General features: G+C 40.1%; 2 protein-coding genes across 2 annotated transcripts in view; one reads left to right on the forward strand and one right to left on the reverse strand.

Annotated features, from left to right (window-relative positions):
- Positions 1 to 5,825, reverse strand: part of LOC106869461 (angio-associated migratory cell protein) — a 30,452-nt gene extending 24,627 nt beyond the window's left edge. The window contains exons 1-2 of the mRNA XM_014915213.2: positions 5,470 to 5,825; positions 4,305 to 4,403 (exon numbers count right to left, since the gene is read on the reverse strand). Of these exons, the coding sequence (XP_014770699.1) occupies positions 4,305 to 4,403; positions 5,470 to 5,587 (217 nt within the window). The 5' untranslated portion in view covers positions 5,588 to 5,825. The remainder of the gene's footprint in view (positions 1 to 4,304; positions 4,404 to 5,469) is intronic.
- Positions 5,826 to 6,060: 235 nt separating this feature from the next.
- Positions 6,061 to 10,126, forward strand: part of LOC106869409 (FAD-dependent oxidoreductase domain-containing protein 1) — a 21,304-nt gene continuing 17,238 nt past the window's right edge. Inside the window, exon 1 of the mRNA XM_052965889.1 lies at positions 6,061 to 6,590. Coding sequence (XP_052821849.1) covers positions 6,300 to 6,590 — 291 coding nt within the window. The 5' untranslated portion in view covers positions 6,061 to 6,299. The remainder of the gene's footprint in view (positions 6,591 to 10,126) is intronic.

A 10,126-nucleotide genomic window follows, 5' to 3' on the forward strand; every position in this document is an offset into this window, starting at 1 on the left:
ACTCTGAGCGAGAGGCCTTTTGTCACCAGCAGAGGTAAGAGCTCTCTGAACTTTGCCCAGACTATTCTTATTCTAGCAGCTACACTTTCAGTGCACCCTCCTCCACTACTGACTTGGTCACCTAGGTAACAGAAGCTATCAACTACTTCTAGTTTTTCTCCCCGGAATGTGACAGAAGTTCTTCTCTGCACATTTTCAGTGTTTATTGCTCCTGAACATCTGCCACATACAAAAACTATCTTCCCAGTTAGCCTTCCTTTGATATTGCTGCACTTCTTATGTGTCCATAGCTTACACTGGGTACATCTTATAGAGTTTCTACCTACGCCTTTTCTACAGATTGAGCAGGGCCATCTACCTGAAGGGGTTTGTGTTTTGTCTACCTTCCTACTTATTAGGACTTTCGTTTTAGCTAGGTTGATTCTAAGGCCCTTCGATTCTAATCCTTGCTTGCACACCTGAAACTCCTCCTCTAGTTCTCATAGTGACTCAGCAATCTGAGCAAGGTCATCAGCATAGAGGAGCTAGCTCCCAGGGGCATCTTGTCTTGAATTTCTGTGTTATTGCCTGGAGGACTATGATAAATAGGAGGGAGCTAAGGACTGAACTTTGGTGGACCCCTACCGCTACCTGGAATTCTTCACTGTTCTCATTGCCAACCCTCACCTTACTGACAGCATCCCTGTACATGGCTTTTCAACTAATCACATCCAACCCATTTGAGCATACTAAAAGGTTGGTGGGGGAAGTGTGACTCTCTCTTTGCATCTTTGACATTTGATCTCTGCCTCTTGAAGTCTGCTCCCTCAACAATGACATGCTGCATTTTGAGTTGTCTTTGGCAAGTGTCACCCAGATATTTGGGTCAATGGAGTAGTGGTGGGGGAGTAGCCTTGAGTTGGTCTTGGAAACAGAATTTGGAGGCTCCATGTGGGGTTGGTGCCTGAGGCCAATCCACAAAGAGGAGTTGATGGGGAAGATATATTTGAAGCATACATACGATGTGTACTGAGACTAGTGGAGGTTGTGTTGTGCCATGGTTGCTTGAATGCTGGCAGTCCAACCCAGAGCAGAACCTCTTCATTGGTAATGAAGTCCTTCCATCATATCTTCGTGTCTGGTTTTATTGGTGTATAATGTGTTCTTTTATGTTAAAAGCTTAATCTATCCTTTCAATAGAAGTCAGTGAAATAATTCACCAAATTAAAATAAAACTGAATGCCCTTGAAAGCATTGCTCCAGAAGAGCCACAATCCAATGACTAAGATTAGTAAAAGATATAAAAGAGTAATTTAGATAAACAACTGCTTAATTATATAATTAATCTAACAAACAACAAATCATGAATTAATGAATGTATCACTTCTTGTAATTATCTTGAATAGAAATGTGGTGGGTGAGAATTGTGTGCGAACAGATAATGGTATGCTTGCACTTAGTGACTCAGAGAAGAAAGTTGCATGGAAGTATCACTATAAAAGGTTACTAAATGTAGAAAATGAATGGGAGGAGAGTCTACCAAATATCAAACAAATTGAGGGACCAGCCATCACAGTTGAAAACAATATAAGAGATAAGGCAATCAAGGATATGAAGACATGGAATGCCCCTGGACCACCAGGAATCACTGCCAAGATGATTAAAATATCTGGTGATGTAGGATACAGCCTAGACACCCGTATAGCTAATCAGGTTACTCAGGACGGTGCCATCCCCAATGACTGGTGTAGTAGTATTGTAATTAGTTGCTTAAAGGGTAAAGGTGATGCCTTAGATAGAAACAACTACAGAAGTATCAAACTACTGAACCAGGTCATGAAAATTGCAGTCATAGCTCAATTAATTAGGAATAGAATTAAACAAGATGCAGTTTGGTTTTGTACCAGGGAAGAGTACCACAGATGGCATTTTCCTAATGAGACAGTTGTAGGAAAAGTATTTGGCCAAAAGTAAGCCAATGCACTTAGCTTTTGTCAACCTAGAGAAAGCTATCGACAGAGTTCCTCGCTCTATTATCTGGTGGCCTCTAAGGAAATTAGAAGTAGAGTGGCTTGTTAGAGCTCTACAAGCCATGTACATTGGTGCTGTCAGTAAGGTGACAGTTGGCCACAAATACAGTGATGAATTTAATGTACAAGTAGGGGTTCACCAAGGTTCAGTTCTCAGACCACTTTTCTTCATGATAGTCCTCCAGGCCATAACAGAGCAATTCAAAACTGAGTACTCATGGGAACTACTATATACGATGACGTTGCCCTTATTGTAGAATTTGTAGCCAAATTTGAGAAGGAATCCTTGCTCCCCTATCCTGTCCTCATGGCCCTGCTAACTGTATCATTGCTATCACATCGTCCCCACCCCATCCACTTCACTACTTTTGGCCATTCTGCTTCTTTGGCAATACCCCACCACTTATATTATGACCTTTATACTTGCCACCCTCTTTCCCTCTCTTCCTTCACCCTACCATCCCATTTATATTCTGATCCCCATTCCTTGTGAGTATCCCCTGGCACCTCCCACTCCCTCTCCCTTGCTCTTCCCTTGGGCTGGAGAGCCATGTATCCCCTTTACAGTAGCACACCCGTTTCTTCCCTTATTCCTGACCATTCTCTCTTTCTCTCTAGCTGGGTAACCATGTACCTCCTCTACAGCAAGACACCCGTTTCTGCTTTTCTGTCACACTTGAACCTTTCATTTTTCATCATCTCACACAAGATCACCTCCTCCAATGCCCTCCTCTCTCCTCAAAGGATCTTTATCTTGCATGTTACTTGGTGACCCTGCCAGGTTCTGGTGCTACACAAAAAGCATCCAGTCCACACTGTAAAGTGACCAGCATTTGGAAGAGCATCCAGCTGCAAAAACCATGCCAAAACTGACCTCATCTGTGCTGGTGCCACATAAAAATCACTCTGTGCACCCTGCTGGACGGTTGGTGTTAGGAAGGGCATCCAGTTGTAACAACCATGCCAAAACAGACACAGAAGTCTGGTGTAGGCTCCTGCCTAGCTAGCTTCTGTCAAACCATCCAACTCATGCCATCTTGGAAGGCAGATGATGACAATGATGATGACAATAGTGTTTACGTAAAAAAAAAAAAACCACTTAGGTCAAGGCTGATATAAATGTTGACTAGTTTTTACTAAATTAACCTGTATTATATATTAGATAATGAATTGCATATCACAATTTTCTCAATTATCTGATATACTACTACAACTACTACTTGAAAATCATTTTACAACTATTGCACAATGTTTAAACATGGAGACACAAATATGCACACACACACACGTATATTATATTGTGTCTGGAGAAAGCCATTTTGTTTTAATGCCTTATTAATTAACACACTCTCTGGTTCGATTTCCACTCGTTTACTTATTTAATCATGGAAAGCAGACGTTAAATGATGATGATGATGATGATGATGATGGAAGTGACAAATCTCATCTAAGTATGTGGATAGTTGTGTGCACACACTACTGACAGGGCTCAACAAGACCAAAAAGCATTTAACATTCTCACTAGCTGCTGCTCTCTTTTCCAACCATTCTATATACTCTTCTGGTCTCTCCCTATTCTCATTTTATTTATCTAGCAAGCTATCAGACCCCTTCTCTCCTCCAGTCTTCCTTGTTATTGCTCCGTCTTTCAACCTATTTTTGTTAATCACACACACAGACAGACAAACACACAGAAAAAAATGAACAAATGTGCAGGCATGGCTGTGTGGTAAGAAGCTTGCTTCTCAACCACATCGTTCCAGGTTCAGTCCCACTGCATGGCACCTTGGGCAAGTGTCTTCTACAATAGCCTAACACAACAATACCTTGTGAGTGGATTTAGTAGACAGAAACTGAAAGAAGCCCATCGTGTGTGTGCGTGTATGTATGTATATATATATATATATATTTATATAGGCACAGGTGTGACTGTGGTAAGAAGCTTGCTTCTCAACCACATCGTTCCAGGTTCAGTCCCACTGCATGGCACCTTGGGCAAGTGTCTTCTACAATAGCCTAACACAACAATGCCTTGTGAGTGGATTTGGTAGACAGAAACTGAAAGAAGCCCATCGTGTGTGCGTGTGTGTATATTTCCCCCACCACTGCTTGACAGCCAATGTTGGTTTGTTTACATCCCTGTAACTGAGTGGTTTGGCAAAACAGACCAATAGAATAAGTACCAGGCTCAACAGAAAAAAAGTACCAGGGTTGACTCATTCAACTAAAGGTTCTTCAAGGCGGTGCCCCAGCATGGCCGCAGTCTAAAAAACAAATGCACCAATTAACACTTACCTGTGTGCTTCTCAAATGTCAGTTTTGATGAGTCTGAGACTGGTTCGAACATTTCCACATCTTCAGTTTCACCCTCAGCCCCTGCATCTTCTGCGATATCTTGAAAAAAAAAAAGACGAGGAATTGGTAAACAAACAAACAAACAAACAGCAGTGTAAATCAAATACCACCAAAAACGCAGGTGTAGCTAGGTGGTAAGAAGTTTGTTTTTCAACCATATGGTTCCAAGTTCAGTCCCACTGCTTGACACTTTGGGCAAGTGTCTTCTACTATAGCCTCGGGCCAACCAAAGCCTTGTGAACAGATATGGTAAGATGGAAATTGAAAGAAGCCTGCCATGTGTGTGTCTGTCTGTCTTTGTGTCCATGTTTGTTTCTTTCCACTCCTTGACAGCCAGTGTTGGTGTGTTTACATCCGCATAACTTAGTGGTTTGGCAAAACGGACTGATAGAACATGTATCAGACTTTAAAAAAAAAATTTTTTAAACTGGGGTCAATTCATTTGACTAAAAATTCTTCAAGGTGGTGGTGCCCCAGCACGGCCGGGATCTAATGACTGAAACAAGATAAAGGGCCACCACTACTTGTATGACCCCTGCTTGGATACAGTCCCAATCTATCAACAATAAACACAAAAGCAAAACATTTCCCACCATCATAGGATGCACAACTATGATTACTGCTACTACCACCACTACTACTACTACAACTACTACTACTACTGATGTCATTGCTACAGCCACAATTCCATCACCACCACAGTAATCACCCGTCTATTATTGCTTCTGTGAATGTGGAGTAAATGTCAGGGATCAAGTCAAAATTGCTGAATCTTCATAAATGTTTTTCGAATGACGCGCACTCGCGCTAGGTAGTCGTAGGATCGACTAGTCACGACTAGCTAGCGCGGATGCGCGAGTGTGCACACCGGGACCACCCTAAACACTGGGTGCCTTTATTCTTTACTTTCGCCATTCATTTTCTTTTACACTGGCACAATGTCCAAAGTTAATAAGGTAACGGTTAGTTGTTAACATATTTCTTTAAAAAGCACAAATAACTTGAAACAAACTTTGAATGGCAACACGTGTCCTGAAACACGTTAAACTTATAAAATAAACATAAGACAAAATCGACTGAACTGATAACAAAAATAATGGTGTACCATTGAAGTCTTCTTCATTATCGTCGACATCGATGACTCGATCGATGTCTTCTTCGTTTATATTTACAATTTCGTCTTCAATTTGTTCTAATCCTTCGTTCACATGGTTATTCTCCATATCTGTTTGGTACGGTGTGGACTCAAATATAGTTCCGATATTAAAAAAAGACAAAACAATCTATTGTATTAGTCTAATAAAATTTAAAGACGTTTTCAAATCTTTTTTTTTTTTTTTTTTCATATTTTATTCAATTTTTATGCTTATAATCGATCTGTATCAACAAAAAAAATGTTAATGTTTATTCAGTTGTTATTAATTTTGTTTTTATTGTTATTGGTGGTGGTGGAGCAGGCGACGGTCTTCGTCATCTCCGATCAAGTAGACCCATGATCCAGAAATTCCTGATATAACGATCTTGAATTTTTCTTTTCTTTTTCAAATACAGTGTATCTAGATTTTGCGATCATAATATGGTATTGTGTAATTTTAGAGAGATTTAGCTGCTATTTCTAGCAGAGCCAGAGACCACGTAGAAGCCTCATCGTTGATTAGAGGACGTTGTGGTCTGTGAACTCTTTACGTAACTCTCCACAACCGGTGCCCGCCACGCTGTCTTATTTATTTTTCATTGATTGGAGGTATCTTCTATTACTTTCGCAAGTACCACCCATGAATTTAATCAACGTCAAGCGAATCATCCTGATTACGAAAATCAGTTAGTCAACAGTTCTCTTCATCTTATCAAAGTTAAGCGTTACAAAGTTGAAGGCGGATTGGGAAAGTGCAGAGACTATAAACACAAGCAATTAAAAGGCGACCAGAACTTAAGATGTTCGCTCGAAAATTACTTGTAAGGTGTTATTGCAGCACTAAAAACGGCAACAAGCCTCCAGTACCACATTTTACTGCTGCCGGAAGTCATAGATCGCCGTGGAAGATCTTGAAGGACGAATTTAAATCGATTAAAGATGGTAATTTGGAAATGCCAGAGCAGAAAGTACCCCGAGAATCTGATATTGTTATCATTGGGGGTGGGCTTATGGGATCGTCTGTGGCTTATTGGCTCAAACAAAGAAATCCGAAAGCCTATGAAATTACTGTTGTTGAAAGAGATCCATCGGTAAGAATTGTTTTGTTTTCTTTCTTTTTTTTTTCTGATATGTTGGGTAAATTGGGATTATGTAACTAGTTTTTTTTAAAGAATCGACAGCTAAGGTGTCGGTTATAGAGGGGTATTTACTAGGTGGCCCATCACCATTTAAACCATTTAAAAAATTAAAACACTGAATTACAGAAAGCAGAACATTATACTATAAGTAATGTATGTATGTATGTAACAGAGTTATCTAATGCACCTGTCAACGAAAACAGCCTCCCGTCTCCAGCGAATTTTGTGATGCTTGATACTGTAGTATTTTATGTATATATTACCAGGGGAACCGACTTGGATATCTATGTAAGGGTCCGGTAAAAGTGAAGTGGAAATTTTACGACCAAATCGAAATTGTTCATTATTATTTATTGTATATAGGAGAGAAAGATATGGCATAGGAAACTGACTTTCCATCCCCACGAGCAAGTGAGATGGCGATCTTTCGGTACTGTGAGATCTAACTAATAACCGAATCCAGACTACTAACTCAGCCCGACTGGAGCTTGCCTCATTCAGTTGCACTCTAAGGACAAATGTGCTCAATTACTGATGCGTTTGTACAAGACAGTGCTCAATGTAGCGATTATAGAGAACAACGTACTGGGTCGACTCCGAAAGAATGAAAGGCAAAGTTGACCTCGGCGGAATTTGAACTCAGAACGTGAAGACGGGCGAAATACCCCCAAGCATTTATCCCGGCGTGTTAACGATTCTAATGATAATAATAATGATGATGATCTAATAATGAGAATCTTCAAGAAATGAAGGAAATATTGTTCATGTATAGCAAGAATTTTTGGTCAGTGCTCGACCACTGCCTGGCTCATGTATTTAGTTGGGGGCAAAACTAAATGCTTTAGATCATTGAAAAACATCAGCAAAAACGAAACCGACTGAATTATTTGATAGAAAGTCCTCTGTAAAAGTAAAAACCATACTTTATACGTCGTATTAAATCACAAATTTATAATGAAAACATACTCTGTTAACCTTGTTCTTATCCCACTTCCATGTTAAAAACACGTATTCAGGACTCTTAGTTTCATTTTTTCTTTGATTGTCCGTAAAACACTTACACGCATTCTTGTTAATAATTGAAATTATTACAGAAAACGAATTATTAATATTTCGAATCCTTCATTTACACATTCATTTCAATTATTTTATATTCATAAAACCATCAAATCAGTAAAAGTTACTGAAATATTTCCAACGAAATGGTTTTATAAATGAAAGTATAGAAACAAATGTACATGTGAAGGTTAAGTGTGAAATATCTAAACAGGAGTTTAACGTAGCATAGATATTTAATCTTAATAACATTGGTCATGGGTTATGCATTTTAAGCTCATCAAAATATTTTCGTGTCTGCACATAACACATATGCATGTATATATGTCTGTGTACGTGCGCGCATATATATATATATATATATACAGAAGTGTGACGAAAGAACTCTGGCCGAAATAAGATTAAGATTAATGTAATATAAAGCTGAAGCAAATTAACACCAAATATACAGTGCGTGTGTTTTTATTGGCTAAACTGGCAATATGACCATCCCCAAGTACAACAATATATATATATATATATATATATATATATTCATGCACACGTACCTTAAAGAGAGGCTCCTATCAGTCCTCTTTGGTCAGTACAGAGATGACGCTTAGACTATCTCTATAGGAGCTAATAAACATACCCTCGATAGGCTTAGGAAGGATCTAATTAGCATCCTTAGCTCCATGGGACTCAAGATTTCAATCGAGACCAACCTTACCATTGTGAACTTTTTAAATGTTACGTTGGACCTACAGCAAACCAAACCTCCTGCCACCCCGCTATCGTGTTCAAAAACCAAGTGTAGGGTGTCAGCAAGAGGATTTCGAATCTATCCTCCAATCAAGAGATTTCCGATGCTGCTGCCCCCAATTACAATGAGGTTCTGGCGTCCAGAGGGATTAAGGACTGCATCTCCCATATGCCTGGCCCTAGCACTTGCAAAGGAAAGCAGCACTGTAAAGTCATTTGATTTGGCCCATCCTTTTCACTCAACATCAAGATTTGTGTGGGAAGAATATTCCTTAGATTGGTGGACAAACACTTCACACAGTCACGTAGATACGGATGTTTGTTTAATAGACACAACTGAAGGGTCTCTTTAGTTGCATGCCCAGTATTAAGAAAATATTAGTGAGCACCCTCAAACCACAAGCAGAAGCAGGATGTTGATGCAGGGTATACAGTGACTGCTTGGTTGGTGGGGATGATACAAAGCTGAGGGGGTCATGTATGAGGCTGAGGTGGTGAGCAGCTCTGGCAACCAGAACAGCAGCATAGGTAGTAATGGCACCAATGACATGTCCACCGAAAACAACAGCAATGGCAGCAGTGTTTCAAGCAGCAAAGGCAGCAATACCCACAGCAACAACAACACCAACAATGCCGTTGGCAATGGTGGCTTCACTAGTGGCAATGACAGCACCAGGGATCACATCCAGGAATAACAGCAATGGCAATGACTCCAGTAACAACACCTGTAACAACAGTAACAACAAGCCCAGTGTTAAAGAAAGAGACAACAGCAGCTGTAACACATCTAATGCACAGACATGGAAATATGTCGGTTCCACAGGTGGTCCCTTTGAGCAGTGTCTGAGCAGCCACGGGTTCTCTTTTAGGATACCCGAGAGGCACATCACATCCCTGGCCAACCACTTATGGTATTTAAAAGAGGAGAGCCACCATGCATTCTTTTCTACTCTAGGCACAAGGCCCAAAATTTTTGGGGAGGGGGCCAGTCGATTAGATCAGACCCCCAGTACGTAACAGGTACTTAATTTATCGATCGCGAAAGGATGAAAAGGTAAAGTCAACCTCGGCGGAATTTGAACTCAGAATGTAAAGACAGACAAAATACTGCTTAGCATTTCGCCTGGCGTGCTAACGTTTCTGCCAGCTCGCCACCATACATTATTAAATGGAAGCTCCTTGAACAACTAGGGTCATATATCGGCAGGAGTAAACAATGTAAGCTTAACTGGTGACAGAAAGCAAGAATCCTGAAAATCTCACTTGACCCAAGGAGCTTTTTAAACTCCAAGAAAGTAGGTAATGTCCTCATTTGAGGCATTTCTTGTTACAAGCTTGGCACTTCTCATTCATCTAATAGGACCACATCATCAACTTAGTGAGCCACCATGGCTGGAACCAATGTAAGGGGCACAACCCCATCCTGCCTGAAACCCTAACTGTAGGGTCACTCTTGGTGTATTTTTTTGTTTAAAAAACTAACTGACCATGATGTTTTCCTCCCTGCAGTTGTAGAGAGGTTATGTACCTCTGACCATTTGAGTCAGATGAGTCACTTATAAAGCTAAGTGTCTAATGGGTGTGAAACCTGTGGTCACTCTTTGACTGACCATAACAATCAACCTTCTAAAAATATGTTATGTATGTATGTATATATATATATATATATATATATATATATATATATATAT

Source organism: Octopus bimaculoides, chromosome 2 (assembly GCF_001194135.2).
Source record: "Octopus bimaculoides isolate UCB-OBI-ISO-001 chromosome 2, ASM119413v2, whole genome shotgun sequence".
Taxonomy (NCBI): Eukaryota; Metazoa; Mollusca; class Cephalopoda; order Octopoda; family Octopodidae; genus Octopus; species Octopus bimaculoides.